General features: G+C 36.7%; 1 protein-coding gene across 1 annotated transcript; it reads right to left on the bottom strand.

Annotated features, from left to right (window-relative positions):
• Nucleotides 1-12,973: 12,973 nt before the first annotated feature.
• LOC107060537 (uncharacterized) lies at nucleotides 12,974-13,848 on the bottom strand. Its single transcript, XM_015308537.1, has 2 exons — nucleotides 13,405-13,848; nucleotides 12,974-13,342 (listed from the first exon to the last, which is right to left on the bottom strand). Exons 1-2 carry the CDS (start codon nucleotides 13,846-13,848, stop codon nucleotides 12,974-12,976), a joined length of 813 nt encoding a protein of 270 aa, XP_015164023.1.
• Nucleotides 13,849-18,782: the final 4,934 nt, after the last annotated feature.

Below are 18,782 nucleotides of genomic sequence, written 5' to 3'. Positions count from 1 at the left end.
CGAACCAAAGCAGTTTCTTGAAAGATTGCCACGATTTCTAGCGCTAAAGGTAAGATTATTACTCCCCTAATCCGTATTTCGATTCTTAGAACTTAGAATCTTGGGTAATTATCATTGGGGGAGGGTTTTGGCTTGAAATTAATGGTGGGGAAAAGCCCTAGTTGAACATTAAGATCATGAGTTTGGTCTTGGGTTAATGAAATTGTTATTATCCGGTTAAATTAGACCTTATTTATTGATCCTTGTGTGAATTACTTGTTTATAGACTAAGAACAAGCTGAAAGACTTCGGAAAGGGAAGACTGAAGTGTCTTAGGAGTATTCAGGCTTGGTTTCGAGGTAGGTGATAGTTCTATTTCCTTATGTGTGATATATGCCGGTTAATTACTTCAATGTATGTATGCATGTATGTGAATAGGGAAATAGGAATAATTCTAATGAAATGATTATGTGTGAACAATTACATGTCATGAACTTATTACTTGATTTTATGACTATGAGTACTGTTCATTATGAGTGTAACTGTGACTGTGGTTGTGCTGAATGGATCGGGTGTCAAGTTTCGACACACATATTGGATCTTGTGTCACGTTCTAACACATATATTGGAATATGAGTGTCACGTTTCGACACATGTATATTGGATCGGGTGTCATTTCCGACACACTAACAATTTGGATGTGGGTTCTATGAGAGGACAACTTGTGATGAATACGTTCATATCTAATTGTCATTGAAACTGGGGAATTGTATGTTACTCCTAAAATGATAACTGAAACATGCATTATGTATATGTGTGCTTACTGTGTTGTAATTGCTTGTGTATATTGTGCTTACCGGAGTAGCCGCGTGATCCTACCAGTACACCGTGATTTGTGTACTGATACTGCACTTGCTCTTTCTTTGTTGAGTAGAGGGTATCGTCAGGCGGCTACTGACAGACCTCAGTTAGGAGATTATTGATCGAGACCGGATTCGAGGGTGAGCTAGTTCTTTCAGGTTGCCATGGATCCTTTTTTTCTTTAGTCCATTCTCTTCGGACTCAGACTATATGTTTAGATTTGTTATGTTTAGTTTTCGGGGTTGCACCCCCTTTACTTAGACTTGGTGATTGGTAGAGTTTTGGTACAATGACTTTCAGTTCTAGGGGTTGAACTTCCGCGATGTTTTTGTTAGTTGTTTTGGTTTAGACCTTCGGAGTTATGGAAACTCCGTATTGATTTAGTCATTTAAACCTGCTTCCGTATCTTTAAATGTCTTAGTCTCTAAAATATTACTTAGACGGGTTGTAGTAATGGTTCCCCCACCGGAGGGTTAGTGTGGGTGTCAATCACAGCGGTTTGGGTCGTGACAACATTTGAATATTGTGTTGGGGTGAAAACTTGAGCAGTTTTTATTTATTTTTTTCTTTTTGAGTTTGCCGTTCCTTTTTAAAATTTTAAAAGTTTTGAACTTTTGTGAAGGTTAATGAATAAGTTTACACATTTTAAAAAAAAAAAAAATTAATTATTTCTTCTTCTTTTTTATTTTGGAATTTCAAGCTATTTAATTTTTAGTTATTTATAAACTAAATTTTAATAACTTTATTATAACACCTTTTAAAACTATTTTAGAAGTGGGAAGTTAACGTGTATAGTATAATTTTTTTCTTTTACATTTTTAAGGTACAATTTAGTAATCGTAAATAATGTCCAAATTAATATAAATATGTTTCTACCTATCCTATTATTTTACGGACCAAAATAAATTGAACATGAAAGGGAAAAGGAAGTGAACATATATCTGGCGGAGAAGTTTTAAAACTGGCAACCACCTTTTGGTGAAAAACGTGACGCCGATTCTTTTTAAATATTGATATAAAAATAAATGTTTTATATCGTAATTAGAATTTATATAATAATCGTAATTATTTATTTTGTTATTTTTTATTTAGTTTAAGATATATAGAAATAAAATAAAAGATTAACAACACAATTTTTCAGTGATTATAGGACTGTGTACTGTGTAGTAGTGGATGGATAATAGATAGTTATGAAACTATTTATTCTGTAACTATTTTTTAAATTAATAATTTATATTTATATAAACTATATATAAAGAGAATTTAAAAATAATAATAATTAAAATGATTAAAATATATAATTATGCATAAACAAATCTATTTGAAACTAATTTTGATTTTACGCAAATTTTTAAAAAATTGAATTTTAATATTTCTTAAATTGAATCTTTTCATATCTAGTATTTCGATATTATGACATGTGTATTAATTTAATAAAATAACTGAATTAATTATTTATATATATGTATTTTATGTTAACTTTTTGTCAATTGGTATTTTATTTAATTTTTGGTCAATCGTCATGGTTTTTAGTTTTTTTTTAATGTTTTAGATAGTTAATTTTTTTTCAATCAGTTACCTATATTTTAGAAATCAATATTGCCTTTTCCGTAAATCAAAATTAAAAAATAAAAACATTTACATAAAGTTGATCCAACAAATTTTAAAATAATTAACTTCCACACGTGTGTTTGGTTTTCTTTTCAAATTATAATTTTATAATTTTTTTTAAAAATAATGTTTATTTTATGCTGACAAGTGACACTTTTTACTTCTCCTAATATATATATATATATAGATATTATTTTTCCATCGAAGCTTAAAATTATTTTGACTCTATAAACCTTGATCCTTTTTTATAATGTTAATTATTCAACTTAATTTTTTGCTTGAAATAATAATAATAATAATGTCATAATGCTTATATACTTTAATATATAAAAGTATTTATTTCATTAATTAACTTTACTAATGCGTTTCTTAATTTTTATTTATTTATTTATAGGGTTCATATTTATGACATAAAAAATAATATATTTTGCCATATCAAATGCCTTCTTTATGATAAATTTAGTTAAGTGATTTTGTTGATACAAAATTCTAAGTTGAGTGATTTTATTGATACAAAATAAAGTTCAATAACTTTATTACATAAATTTCTAAAGTTGAGTGACCTTTTGAGATATTAACTCTGAAGATAAACAAAAAGCGTAATCACATAAAAAGAAACATAATTATAAATACATCACTATAAGCTAAAGACGAGAACAACTAATAACCATTAAAGAGCCTAATCTACTTCATCAAAAGGAGGAAGAGAGAGGAGAACGTGAGAGCGTGAGAGACGTAAATATATGTATATGTGTAAAGGTCTGTAAGAATTAAGAGGATTGCCTTTTTATTTAAAATTTGATCACTTGAGTTGTTATTCTAACCGAATTAGATTTAGATATGACCAAATTGAGTCAAACAACTAAATTCGGCCAAAGTTAAAATGAGATGGAAGATTATCGATTAATTATTTGAGCTTCTTAATTTAAACAAGACAAAGTAATCATCGTCATAAGTTAATTATTTAAGGCTGAGAACTAATTATACGTTATTATTAAATTTGCTAATTTAAAGGAAATAAATACGTATTTATACTAAAGACTATTTTTAGTCTAGTTATTAAAAATATTTATGTAAAAGATGAAAAATAAATCAATACATAAAATTATATAATTATTTATGAAAAACTAATAAAAGTAATTAGAGAAAGATTTTTAAATATTTATAGAATTTTTTAGAGACGATTTTTTCCAATTGTCTGAAATTGAAGAAGCTCGATAATTAACTCGAATTACATAAGGTCAAAATTGGATGTCAACAGTCAAGTCATGTGATTTTCACATTCACATTAGGGTTCAAGGTGACTACTATCACACCCTATCTTAGGGATGTAACTGGCACTTGGTTGCGCACATGGCCCTGATTCAATTTTTGTTGGACAACTATTGTAACGACCTTTTCCCGTCGTTCGGAAAAAGCCAATGGAAAAAGAATTGGGGCCAGAAAATTTTTGGGTAGTGACTTGGAAAATTCTAGCCTAGTCCAGATTTGGACGAAATCTGAGTCAGGTACGGTCTACGAAAATCTGGTAATGAATGGGGGATCTAATTATGAATTTGATCACATGAGTAAATAGCTGAGACCTTAAGTAAACCGTACGACTTTACGGAATCGAATTCGAGCGAGTAGAACTCCCGAAACTGATCTTAGCGTGAAAGGATAGTTTTTGAACGCCATGGATCAAAGGTGTGTTGCGAAATGGGAGCTTGGAACTCAAATTATGAGTTTCTGTCTCCGTGTAAGCCGCTGGGGCGGGATTATTTCCACCAGGGCGGGGCCGCTGTGGCGGGATGGGGTCCGTCGAAGCGGCTCAGTCGCGAATTAAGTCGGGGAAAAACCTCAATTTCGTTATTTTTCTGCAAACTTCGTTCTTAAGTTAGGAGATGACCCAGGACGAGTTCTTGAAATTTTTCCACGACTGTTGGGGCTAAAGGTAAGGATTTTACTCCCGTAATCCATTTTTCGATCAGTAGAATTTAGATTCTTGGTTCATTATTATCGGGGGAGGGTTTTGGCCTGAAATTGATGGTGGAAAAATCCCTAGTTGCACATTAGAATCATGGGTTTCGTCTTGAATTATTGGGTTTGTTATAATCTGGGTAATTAGACCTTAATTTATTGATCCTTGCGTTATATTAATTGTTTGTAGACCTAGAACAAGTAGAAAGAATCTGGAAAGGGAAGGATCAAGTGTCTTAGGAGGATTCAAGGTTGGTTTCGAGGTAGGTGATGGTTTGTTTCATAATTGTGTGATGTATATTAGTAATTGCTTTATTGTAATGCATGTATATATGTGAACAAAACACTATTGATCAAACCAAATGAATTGAGTATGAATGAACAACAATATGCGATGATTCAACACTTGATTGTATGATCATGAGTATGTACATTATGAGTGTGAATGTGAATGTGGTTGTGTTGATTGGATCGGGTGTCACGTTCCGACACATACATTGGATTGGGTGTCACATTTCGACACATATATTGGATCAGGTGTCATGTTTTGACACATATATTGGATCGGGTGTCACGTTCGACACACTAATTGGGATTGAGTGTCACGTTCCGGCACACTAACAGTTTGGGCATGGGTTCCATGAGAGGACCATTGAATTATCGTGTCTACTTGTTATTGAGAATGTGGATTGTATATTGCTAGCTACTGAAATGATAACCGATATATATATATATATATATTCTGCACATGTTATGTTTACTATGTTGTGACTGCTTATATATGTTTCGCTTACTAGAATAGCCGCGCGATCCTACCAGTACACTGTTGTTGTGTACATATACTGCACTTGCTATTTTTTTGTTGAGTATGTGACATCTTCAGACGGCTACTGACATGCCTCATTTAGGAGATAACTGATTGAGACCGAATTCCAGGGTGAGCCAGTTCTTCCAGGCTGCCGTGAGTTTTCATTTTGTTTAGTCCATTTCGTTCTAAGTCATCGACCGCCCCTTAAAGTTGTCCGCATAATTCACTTAGACACCTCAACTAAGACTTGTACCTATTGAACACCTAAATTGTTCAAAACGTGTACCTATTAAACACAAAATGCTGATATGGCAAAAAATGTGATTTGCATTTCCCTGAAGCGCGTGAAAAGATTCAAAATAGTGTTTTTTTGAATTTTTTTTACATTTTTTCTTCTTTTATTGACACTTGGCATTATAATTAACTTAAAAACATTTTTCTTCTTTCATTTACACTTTTTTCAAAAAAGAAAAGGACCTCACTCCCTACCTATCATCTTCTTCATACTTTAGTTTGCAAAACTTTTCTTCATTTTAGCTTCAACATTGTTTTTCTTCTTTTTATAAAAAGGAATATTATTTCTTCCAAATATGAAGATAGTTTGAAAAGTTCGTATGATTTATTTCAAATCTCATAAAAATAAGGAACGAATATGAAGAAGAATAAAGAAGATAAATGATTTTTACCTATAAAAAAAGTTAGCCGATATTTGTTAATCACAATTTTCGAACAAAGATTTTTACTCAAATTCATATATAAACCCATTAAATTTATCAAAAATGATATTCAAAAATTTGAAAGAATTAATTTTTGAGATATCAATTTCATTTTGTCATCAATGTAGAAATGAATAACTGCCGACAAAAATTTCTTTCTTCTTCACTCTTAGTATGAAAATGTATATATATATATATTTTTAAAGTTAATCTTCAAGTTATTTGAAAAGAATTAGGTTTTGTGATTTGAGAAAGAATGTGTTTTGGGAAGAAGATGAAGATGAAAGGGGGTTGGGTAGGGGTGGGGTTGGGTAGAATAACTTGACATTTTCATTTTTTTCTTTTTCTTTTTAAAAAAATTAGATATAAAAAGTGTTTGAAATAATTTTAAACAAAATTATTTTTTTTATAATTTTCGGGGCCCAGTGCCACATGTTATTTTTTAATTAGCCGTTTTGCCACGTCACCGCAAGTGTATCACACACTCTTCATATATTTTGCTGATTATCAAAAAATGCCTAATAGGAATAATTTTTGAATTGGTAAAAGTGTTCAATAGGTACTAGTCTTAGTTGAGGTGTCTAAGTGAATTATGCGGACAACTTTAAGGGGCCGCTGATGACTTAAGCCTTCGTTCGGACTGAGATTAGTTCTTTAGATATTTGTTATGTTTAGCTTTCGGGGTTGTACCCCTTATTCTTAGATTGTTGATCGTTAGAGTGTTGTTACATTGACTTTCAGTTTCTAGGGGTTGTTTTCTTATGTTTGCGTAATCAAGACATAACTTCCAATTCAAGTGCCTACGATCGTACAATAGTAAAGTAACTCAACGAAGGGTTGGGGTCGATTCCGAAGGGAGTAGGTTTTCTTTCAAATTCAAAGGTTAAGATTTGATACAGTCTTTTCAACGATATTTCCCCTATACCTTTAGGATCACAGAGTATCTAACAACTTCAAGCCCAAATTCACGAATAATTACGAAGTAAACAAATAATAGAGTAAAACTTAGGGAATTGACCGGCCAATTGTCAAATTTCACTTCAGAAGGTAAATGTTGATACCAACGGTAGGCCATTTTGTTTTGGGTAGGTCGGACTATGTATAAGATGATTTTCTCTCAAACAATTACCTTTTCTATGGTGAATTCTCTCGAACTTCATCACCGATCAGAAGATGCCCAGCCCTTTGCCCTCATCAAATCCACTCTCTCGAGCTAGATACAAAGGATAGGTTCCGTGTTTCACTCTCTCGATCTGAAATTCGGCTAACCCACTACTGAAGATGCTGAGATAGTTACTTTGGTTTTGAACTTCTCTCTCGAGCAAGCTTACAACGCGGAAAGGGTTACTCTAAATAATGCAAAATTACTTCAAAATCACCATAACGATCCAGACCCACTTCAAATCAACCTCCCCGTTTGTATTTCAACACTACCCACTTAGCAAAATTTAACAATTGGCTTCATGGTCAAAACCCCAAGCAAAGGGTTTTATCCACTCATATTAAAAATGGAAAGAAAGTCAATACCCATACTTCTTCCCATCAATAAATGCAGCAAATTTAGGGTATTACGGGGAAATAAACTAGAAATTTGATTGATTACAAAATCTTTTTAGAAAATCTTTATCAAAATCACACTCAAAACCCTTTTATGGTGTTTTTCTCTCTAATTGCGTCCTTCTCTCTTTATCTGAATGCTCTCTTTCATCTCCAAAAATCAATTTAAACAAGTATGAAGTGTGGCTGCCACGGACCATTCGGCCAGGTAAGTCGGTTGTCGCCGACCTGTCGGCGATGCGCCGAGTGTTCATCATTTCTCCTTCAATTTTCTTTTACTCATTCTTGGTTTGACGACTGTGACTTTAGGCGATTCAGATTTGAGTCGCCGAGCATTTCTGCGAATCACCTTTTTCCTTTTGTTTCGCCCATCTGCATGTGTTCAAATCTTCGTCAGGAACCTTTGGCAATCTTGTTGTCTTCCGCCGAACGTATCAGCGACACGCCAATTGGATCTATTGTTCGCCTAAAGTATTCTTCGTTTTGCTCCTCCTTCTGTAACTTTAGACGGTGTCAAGGTAATTCGGCGATTCGCCGACTAAACTTTCCCATCGCCAACGTGGTTATCTCTTTCAGCACTTGGCGCATTTGACGTTGGGAGAGGCCGAGGCCATTGGCGAATCGCCCAATGGTTTGGGCGATCCTCAATCCTTCTTTTCTTCATTCTTTTGGTTGTCTTGTTCCTTTTTTCTCCATAGTATCCATGCGTTGTCTCTAATGTTCAAATACCTGAAATTCAAGCATTTACATCATTTATGGCGACAAAATATGCAATTGAGGAAACTAATTTTATAAAAACAAGCCCTAAACGAGTCTAAATTATGGACTCATCAACACCCCCAACTTAAGCATTTGCTTGTCCTCGAGCACACTCAAGTTCAACAGTTCAAAAAAGGATGTCTCGAACAATGCTACACAAGACTCAATCATGAATGCACATAATCAAGACTAAATTTACTCATGCAAAGATCAAATGTGCACTCAAAGTTTCAAGTTGCGACTCACCAATATCAAAGAATCGCAAGCTCACAATACTTGCTTCAAATACAAGTTCAAGCTCAACTAAGGTGTTCAAATGCCCTCACACAAAGAATGATTCCATCTTCCCACATAATGGTTCAAAATTTAAAGTTTTGGAATCAACTGCAACGCTCACACTCATAAAGATGAATACAATGCACGATTTCACCCATAGGTTTGCCCGTATTTTCCAATCAACACTTGCTTAAGCTCACTCAAGATCAAAAAGGTTTTTTTACGGCTTGTAATGAGGCTGCGTGCAAAGGTATGGTCATTTAGGCTCAATGGTTATAGTCCTCATGAAATGCGGTGTGAACAACACTTCCTTTCCTTCATCATTCTCGTTTGTGCTTACAAGTAGTTCCATTATTCACTTCCCATGGATAGTTGGAAACCCCATTTTTTTGTATTTTCATACACTTTATTTCACAACTTTTTTTATTTTTTTTATTTTTTATGAAGGGGTTCCAATTTTTCACAAAATCATGGGTAGAAGGGACTTCTTGTATTTTTGATTTGCCTTCTCTTTTCACCACACCCCCAACTTAGGCTTTTGGCCTAAGTTGACTATTCAAACAAAACACAACTTCATGAGGATTATGGGTGATGGATAAAGAAAGGTCATTGTTTTCATCAAGTTTCTTCCAAAGAAGGTAAGGCTCGAGGGGTCTTCAAAAGAGGTTCACACACTTACAAGGTAGGCCACAAAAGAGGTGTATGTCAAATTGGCTCACACTCTTTGAAGTTGCCTAAGATCATATCAAGAGATAACATCACTTAGTTGATTGGACCAACATGGCAAATTCTAGGATCCATCATGCATAGTTCACATGTAAGCTTATCACACTAGGCATTGACAGTAAAAGTCAAACAAAACTCCACACTTTCGCTAGTGTGCAACGATCATCACAAGATAGTCGATTTGATCAATGGCTAGTAAAAACGAGATGCAAAGAGTTCACATATTATCTATGCAACTTCATTTGGCTTCATTGTAGCCACACATTCATGTTTGTTCGATTATGAGCACTATTCAAGTCAACGGTATTGATCAAGATTGATACTCAAATTTTCAAGAGAACAACTTCTTTTAACACTAGTACGGGGTTTTTGAAACAAGAACCTTTAAAACAAACAAGAAGAAGGTCACACAACACCCCCAACTTAAATTGTTCACATTGTCCTCAATGTGGGTGGAGAGCAGATAATTACCGAAATTTAATATAAATAACAGCAAGATATAAAAGCAATCTAGTGTGTACATAAGTAGAGCAGGGTATCGAGAAATCTTCACTAAATGCCCAGTTGGCGAAGCAGTGAAAAGGTCACCGAAAGATTCGACAAATAGCCTTATGGTAGGCAAATCGCCCTTTGTTCCAGTAGATTGCATTTCTATGTAAGGCAGATCGGTGAAAATGTAGAAGAACGCTGAACCGTTTTGCGATTCGCATAATGAACTTCAGATGCGCTTGTTAGGAAGGGCGAGGAAAATCGAGTCGCCAAAACAAGTCGGCGATTCGCCGACTAGTAAAGATGTCCCACCGAATGCTCCAGTATCTCATCCCCTTTTTTCGAAAGCCATAAGGCGAACTGCATCGTGCTCGCCGAAGTGATTTGGCGATTCGCCAATAGTGTTTTGTCTTGTTCATTGAACCCACTCCTGCAATATCAACACACATTATTTAAAGCAGTAAAATTGGGTTGCCTCCCAAGAAGAGCCTTAGTTAATGTCGTGGAACGACGTGGAAATGCTTTCAAGCATGTTCCATGTACACCACTTCAATCAGAGAAATCTCCTGGCATTCACCAAAGTATAACTTCAAACGCTGCCCATTCACCTTAAATGCAGGTCCTTCCTGCCCTTCAACTTCTATGGAGCCATTTGAGAACACTTTCTTCACTTTAAATGGTCCTGACTACTTTGATTTGAGTTTTCCGGGAAATAACCTCAGTCGGGAGTTGTATAGTAACACCCAATCTGCCACCTGAAACTCTCTCTTAAGTATTTTAGCATCATGCCATTTCTTCATCTTTTCCTTGTAGGGAGCTGAACTTTCGTAAGCTTTAAACCTGAATTCGTCCAACTCGTTTAGCTGCTCTACTCTCTTTTGAAGTTTTTTGTCCAGTCCAAATTTAGAGCCTTCAATGCCCACATTGCTTTATGCTCCAGCTCGACTGGTAAATGGCAAAACTTCCCAAAAACTAACTGATATGGTGACATACCGATTGGAGTTTTGTAGGCGGTGTGATACGCCCATAGTGCGTCATCCAACTTTCGAGACCAATCCGTTCTATTTGCATTCATTATTTTAGCCAAAATGCTTTTGATCTCCCTATTTGACACTTCAACTTGGCCACTTGTTTGGGGATGGTACGGTGTTGATACTTTGTGCTTAACCCCATACTTATTTAGTGCAACTGAGAACTATTTATTACAAAAGTGAGATACCCCATTGCTAATAATGTCTCTCGGAGTCCCAAACCTTGCAAAAATGTAGCGCTTCAAGAATTAGACGACACTTTTTCCTTCGTTGTTTGGAAGGGCAACAACTTCTACCTATTTGGACACATAATCCATGGCCACCAAGATGTATTTGTTCCCAAATGAGCTCACAAATGGGCCCATGAAATCGATCCCCCATACATCATATAGCTCCACTTCCAAAATGGGTGTCCGAGGCAATTCGTGCCTTTTTGATACACCACATTGCTTTTGACATTGTGGGCACCTCTTAACAAACTCATATGCATACGTATAGAGACGGACAGTAGTACCCACTTTGTAGCACCTTAGCTGCTGTCCGAACACCACCATGATTCCCTCCTACTGGCGAAGCGTGACACGCATGCAGGATCTCCCTAGCCTCATCTTCCGGAACACATCTTCTGATGATGTGGTCAGCACACTCTCTAAACAAATATGGCTCGTCTAACATGTATTTCTTAACATCAAACAAGAATTTCTTTTGTTGGTAGAAGTTCAGTTCATCCAGCATTAATCCACACACCAAATAATTTGCAAAATAGCATACCAAGGGGATTGTGCGAGAGTTACTGTGAATACATGTTCATCAGGAAAGACATCTTTAAAGTCGACCTCCAACTCGTCAGTCTCCCTGTCTTCCAATCATGACAAGTGATCTGCCACTTAATTTTCACAACCCCTTATATCTTTGACTTCAAAATTGAACTCGTGAAATAAAAGCACCCACCTTATCAATCTCGGTTTGGAGTCTTTCTTTGCCATTAGATAACGCAATGCAACATGATCAGAGTGAATAATTACTTTTATTCCCAGAAAGTATGCGCGAAACTTCTCAAATGCATAAACCACTGCAAGTAGCTCTTGCTCGGTAATTGTGTAGTTATGTTGAGCATTGTTTAAAGTTCTACTTGCGTAGTAAATAGGATGAAAGAGCTTGTTTCATTTCTGTCCCAACACTATGCCCAGTGCCATGCCACTTGCATCGCATAATACTTCAAATGTCTCTGACCAATCAGGACTAATGATGATTGGAGTGGAAATCAGTTTTTCTTTCAGGCAGTTAAAAGCTACCATACAAGCATCATTAAAGTGAAATTTCACCTCTTTTTCCAAAAGTTTGGATAGAGAAAGTGCAATCTTTGAGAAATCTTTGATGAATCTCTTATAAAATTCGGCATATCCCAAAAAACTCCGAACCCCCTTTACTGAAATCGGTTGCGGTATTTTCTCAATTACTTCGACTTTTGCTCTGTCGACTTTCAGCCCCTTTTGTGATACTTTGTGACCAAGCACAATTCCTTCCTTAACCATGAAATGACACTTTTCCCAATTCAGGACTAAATTGGTCTCCACACATCTTTGGAGAACTTGGCCTAAGTGCTATAAGCATTCTACAAATGTGTCACCCACAACGGAGAAATCATCCATAAATACATCCATAGAGTCTTCCACTATGTCAGCAAATATGGATAGCATGCAACGCTGGAACGTAGCCGGGGTATTACACAATACGAATGGCATTTGTTTGAAGGTGAAAGTTCTATATGGGCATGTGAAGGTTGTTTTGTCTTGATCCTCCAGAGTAATACAGATTTGGTTATAGCCAGAGTACCCATCCAAAAAGCAATACCACCCTATATCGGATAGTCGGTCAAGCATTTGATCCATAAAGGGCATAGGGAAATGATCATTTTCAGTCCATGAGTTTAGTTTTCGGTAGTCCATGCAAACTCTCCATCCTATCACAGGGTGCATAGGTACAATTTCCCCCTTGTCATTAGGGACAACCGTTACTCCTCATTTTTTTGGTACGCATTGAACTAAACTGACCCATTTGCTATCTACAATCGGGTAGATCTCTCCCGCGTCCAACCACTTTATTATTTCCTTTATCACCACCTCTTACATTGGCGGGTTCATTCTTCGCTGATGCTCAACACTCGGTTTACAATCACTATCAAGCTTAATTTTGTGTGTTCAAATGCCTGGAGGAATGCCCACTATATTAGCGATAGTCCAGCTGATGGCTTTTATACGCCTTTTCAGTACTTCAAGGAGCAATTTTACTTGCCAATCAAGTAAGTTGGCTGCAATAATCACCGGCAAGGTGTTATTCTCGCCTAAGAAAGCATACCGAAGGTGTGAAGGTAATACCTTAAGTTTGAGATTAGGTGGTTCTTCGGTTGACGGTTTGGCGGGAGGGCTCTCTTGATTCTTTAAGTCGATGTCCAGCTTCATTGGAGTCTTTGTGAATCTTTCCATACTTGAAAACGCGGCTACCACTTCATCTTGGCTTTGAACTTCAAACTCTATTTCGTTGGCCCACACAACCTCAAAGGTTCTTTCCTAAACATCAGATGGCTCACACTAGCCACAACCTCGTCAATCATATCATCAGTTGAGATTACATGAATGTCACTGGGGTGTTTCATTGATTTGCACACATCAAAGGTGACTTCATCATCATTAACCCAAAATTTCAGCTCCCCACTCTCGACATCCACCAACGCTCTCCCAGTTTCCAAAAATGGCCTTCCCAAGATTATAGGAATTTCGGTGTCTATGTCACAGTCGAGTATGACAAAATCGGCTGAAAAGATGAACCTGTCGACCTTAACCAAAATATCATAAAGTATCCCCACCGAATGCTTGGTCGATCTGTCAGCCATCAAGAGTCTCACAGATGTCACCTGCGGTTCACCCAACCCGAGTTGTTTATGAATAACATAGGGCATTAGATTAATACTTGCTCCTAGATCACATAAGGCTTTTGCGAACTTGAGCATGCCTATGGTACACGAAATGGTGAATGCTTCAGGGTCATCTTTCTTTCCGATCAACTCCTTTGTCATAATCGCACTACAACTATGAGAGACTTCGATCGTCTCAAAATCCAAGCTCCTTTTTTTGTGACTAACTCCTTCATGAATTTGACGTAACCGGGCATTTCCAATAATGCTTCAACTAGAGGGAGATTAAATGATAAGGTCTTGAATACCGATAAAAATTTCTTGAATTTTTCATCCTCATTCTTCATCTTGAGGCGTTGTGGAAATGGAAGATGTAGTTTGGGTAAAGGTTGCTTGACTTTTGGGCATGACTTTTGTTTTTCCACATCACAGTGTGGCCCTATTGTGTTGTATTGTGGGATGGTTATTTCTTCATCCTCCATATATTTTTCTTCATTTTGTATATGCTCTTCCTCATTTCCTATCAGATCACCTTTTACTTCTTTTCCGCTCTGAGTAACAATGGCCAGCCCTCTGTCTTCATCATCTGCCTCCATCATTTGTTTCAGTTACATTGTAAGTAAACCCATTTGACATTCAAGGATTTTGATTTTATCTGCGTGTGAGTTTACTTTATTGTTCAAGGATGAGAAGTCATCTTTCATCCCTTTCAATAAATCATCCGAGCCTTCAACTTTGTCAAGAATGCGTGTAAGCAAATCATTCACGCGAGGGCTATTTGCACTCCCCCTTGATTTTGGGCTTTCACTTGAATGAGTGTGGTTCTCTTCATATTCATCTTCTCTTCTCCAGTGCTCATATTGTTCAGACAAATCTTGATGGCACCTCCTTTGCTCGACTTCCTTATGATGGTTTCAACCTTGGTTTCCACCTCGCTGCCAATAGCGTGGGTAGAAACCCTCCTCACATCTTTTGGAAGTTCCAACCTTGATTCTCCCCAGGCTTTGAATAGCTTGAGAACGAACCCTCAACTTTGAACACTCCACATGTTCCCTTTATATGCTCCTGTAGAAGTTCCATTTGGGTCAACATCTTCTTGATGTTTTCATCCCTCTCTTTCTCTTTATCCAGTTGCTCTTGTGTTAATCTAAAATGAAATGGAGAGACGTGATCCTCTTTGGTATACCACACTTGATTTATTCTAGTCATGTCATCTAGAAGAAATGAATCCACCTCAAATGATTGCAACATTATTCCTCCTCGTATCAACTGGTCAGCCACTCATTTATTAACCAAATCAAGACTCCGGTAAAAATATTGAAGTAACAAATCATTTAGTAGTCCATGGGTTGGGCATTTAAGTAGGAGTTTCTTGAATCTCACCCATGTTTCATGGAGTGTTTCCCCTTCCCTTCGCTTGAAACCTTGAATTTCATCTCTAAGTTTCATCATTCTTGATGGAGGAAAAAATCTTGTGTTAAATACTACAACCAGCTCCTCCCATGATGTGATGGATTTATTTGGTAACTCGGTTAACCACTTATTAGCTTCTCCTTTTAAAGACAACGGGAATAGCCGCAACCGGATTGACTCTTGCGACACTCCCTTTAATGAGAAAGGACTGCAAACTTCTGTAAAGTTTCTTACATGTTCATGCGGGTCTTCGTGATCTAGCCCTCCATAAAGTCCCCTAATTTGGAGAAGGTGGATAGTTGTGCTAGTGACTTCAAACATCGCATTTCCATCAGTTTGTGGGATGCAAATTACGCCCCTTCCACCCGACTAATCCGGGTTATAGACACTATTGATGTCATCAATGCCGTCTTGATGACCTGCTTGACTGTCATTCATTTCTTCATCACTCATGTTCACTTTAATGTAGTTCGGCCAATACGTGCACAAAGGAGCCAAAACTAAATCAATTACAACCAATAAATTTGAGATTGTCAAACCTTCGATCAAAGAATTCTAAGTAACACTACTCCCCGGCAGCGGTGCCATTTTGATGTTTGCGTAATCAAGACACAACTTCCAATTCAAGTGTCTACGATCGTACAATAGTAAAGTAATCCAATCAAGGGTTGGGGTCGAGTCCCAATGGAGTAGGCTTTCTTTCAAATTCAAAGGTTAAGATTTGATACAGTCTTTTCAACGATATTTCCCTTATACCTTTAGGATTATGAAGTATCTATCAACTTCAAGCCCAAATTCATGAATAATTACGAAGTAAACAAATACTAGAGTAAAACTTGGGGAACTGACCAGCCAATTGTCAAATTTCATTTTAGAAGGTAAATGTTGATACGAACGGTATGTCATTTTGTTTTGGGTAGGTCGGACTATGATCGTTACTTTGGTTCTGAACTTCTCTCTCTCGAGCAAGCTCACAACACGGAAAGTGTTGCACCAAATAATGCAAAATAACTTCAAATCACCATAATGATCCAGACCCACTTCAAATCAACCTCCCCGTTCGTATTTCAACACTACTCACTTAGTAAAATTCAACAATTGGCTTCATGATCAAAACCCCAAGCGAAGGATTTTAGCCACTCATATTAAAAATTGAAAGAAAGTCAATACCCATACTTCTTCCCATCAATAAATGCAACAAATTTAGGGTTTTACGGGGAAAAAACTAGAAATTTGATTGATTACAAAATCTTTTTAGAAAATCTCTATAAAAATCACACTCAAAACCCTTTTATGGTGTTTTTCTCTCTAATTGCGTCCTTCTCTCTTTATCTGAATGCTCTCTTTCATCTCCAAAAATCAACTTAAACAAGTCTGAAGTGTGGTTGCCACGTACCATTCGGCGAGGTTAGTCGGGTGTCGCCGACCTGTCGGCGATGCGCCGAGTGTTCATTATTTCGCCTTCAATTTTCTTTTACTCATTCTTGGTTTGACGATTGTGAGTTTAGGTGATTCAGATCTGAGTCGCCGAGCATTTATGTGAATCACCTTTTTCCTTTTGTTTCGCCCATCTGCATGTGTTCAAATCTTCTTCAGCAACCTTTGGCAATTTGGTTGTCTTCCGCCGAACATATCGGTGACACGCCAACTGGTTCTACTCTTCGCCTAAAGTATTCTTCATTTTTCTCCACCTTCTGTAACTTTAGGTGGTACCAAGGTAATTCGGCAATTCGCCGACTAAACTTTCTCATCGCTAATGTGGTTACCTTCTTCAGCACTTGGCGTATTTGACGTTGGGCGAGCCAGAGGCCATTGGCAAATCGCCCAATAGTTTAGGCAATCCTCATGCCTTCTTTTCTTCATTCTTTTGGTTGGCTTGTTCCTTTTTGCTCCATAGTATCCATGCGTAGTCTCTAACGTTCAAATACCTGAAATACAAGCATTTACATCAGTTATGGTGACAAAATATTCAATTGAGGACACTAATTTTATTAAAAACAAGCCCTAAATGAGTCCAAATTATGGACTCATCATTTTCCGCAATTGTTTAGTAATTATTTTGTCAAAACTTTCAGAGTTTCTGGGAACTTCATATTTTCTTAAACATTTAATCCTGCTTCCGTATCCTTAAATGCCTATATTTTTGTTAAGTTTCTTAGTTGGGTTGTAGTAATGGTTCTCCCACCAGAGGGTTAGTGTGGGTGCCAATCACGACGGTCTGGGTCGTGACAACTATGCTGCTAGTGTAACACCAACCATAAAATAAAGAAAAAAATAAGTTTATTTTGGCTTAAAAATAAGTCCTCGGCCGGCAAGGTTCCTATCAACCACACCTGAAATAAACTCGGCTAATATCATCAATTCATGTATAGAAACTGCATCGTGTGTGGACCATCGAGACACCATGATATCTATAGACTATAGTTAAGTAACACTTAGTGGTCCGTCAAAGACATCATGATCTTTGGAAGCATATAAATTGATTATATATAATCATATACGACCGGTCCAATTTCCTTCAGAATATAAAGGCTGATTTAATACATAGTCAACCCTTTAAACTAGTCTAAATATTTCATTTCGACACTCTTACAAAGTTTTATTCCAATTGAACACACCAATTCCTAGTAAAATATTTCCATTAGACAATTTCGATTCAAATTTTGAAAAATATTTTCTTGTATGTTCGTTCGTCTATGAGGTAGTTAAGTAAATCATATAAATATGTCATCTCTTTTAATTATGTGCATTAACCTGAAGTAGAAAATACATGAGACTTTATAACTTATTAAGGTAGTAGACATCAAATTTTTGTGGGACTCCACAAAACTAACCCAATTTTCAGTTAGGATTCATGGAAGATACTCTATCCTAAACTCTAGATCATGCCTATATAGATGGTAATATATTCTCTTGAAGAGAAATATTGAAAAATTGTAGCCTAGTCCAGATTTGGATGAAATCTGAGTCAGGTGAGGTCTAGGAAAATTTGGTAATGAATGGGGGATCTAATTGTAAGTTTGATCACATGATTGGATAGCTACGGAGTTAAGAAGCCCTTACGACTTTACGGAATCAAATTCTGGCGAATAGGACTTCAGAAACTGATCTTGGCGTGAAAGGATAATTATTGAACTTCAAGGGTTGAAGGTGTGTTGTGAAATGGGGGTTTGGAACTCAAATTCAGACACTCTGTCTCCGTGCAAGCCGCTAGGGCGGAGCCGCTGTGGTTGGTTGAGTCCCGCTAAGGCGGGCTAGTCGCGACTTAAGTCGGGGAAAGACCCCAATTTCATTATTTTTCTGCAAACTTCGTTCTTAAGATCTAGGAGATATCTTAGGGAGATTTCTTGACAAGTTTCCATGACTTTTGGTGCTAAAGGTAAGGATTTTACTCCCCTAATCCGCTTTTCGATTCATAGAACTTTGATTCTTGGGTAATTATCATTGGGGGAGGGTTTTGGCCTGAAGTTGATGGTGGTAAAAAAGCCCTAGCTGCACCTAGGATCATGAGTTTGGTGTTGGGTTATTGGGTTTGTTATAATCTGGATAAATTAGACCTTAATTATTGATCCTTCATTATATTATTTGTTTGTAGACCAAGAATAAGCGGAAAGAATCTAGAAAGGGAAGGCTCAAATGTCTTAGGAGGATTCAAGCTTGGTTTCAAAGTAGGTGATGGTTTG

Source organism: Solanum tuberosum, unplaced genomic scaffold (assembly GCF_000226075.1).
Source record: "Solanum tuberosum cultivar DM 1-3 516 R44 unplaced genomic scaffold, SolTub_3.0 scf00089, whole genome shotgun sequence".
Lineage (NCBI taxonomy): Eukaryota > Viridiplantae > Streptophyta > Magnoliopsida > Solanales > Solanaceae > Solanum > Solanum tuberosum.
The sequence above is the reverse complement of the archived record's forward strand: the minus strand, read 5'-3'. Positions and strand labels throughout refer to the sequence as shown.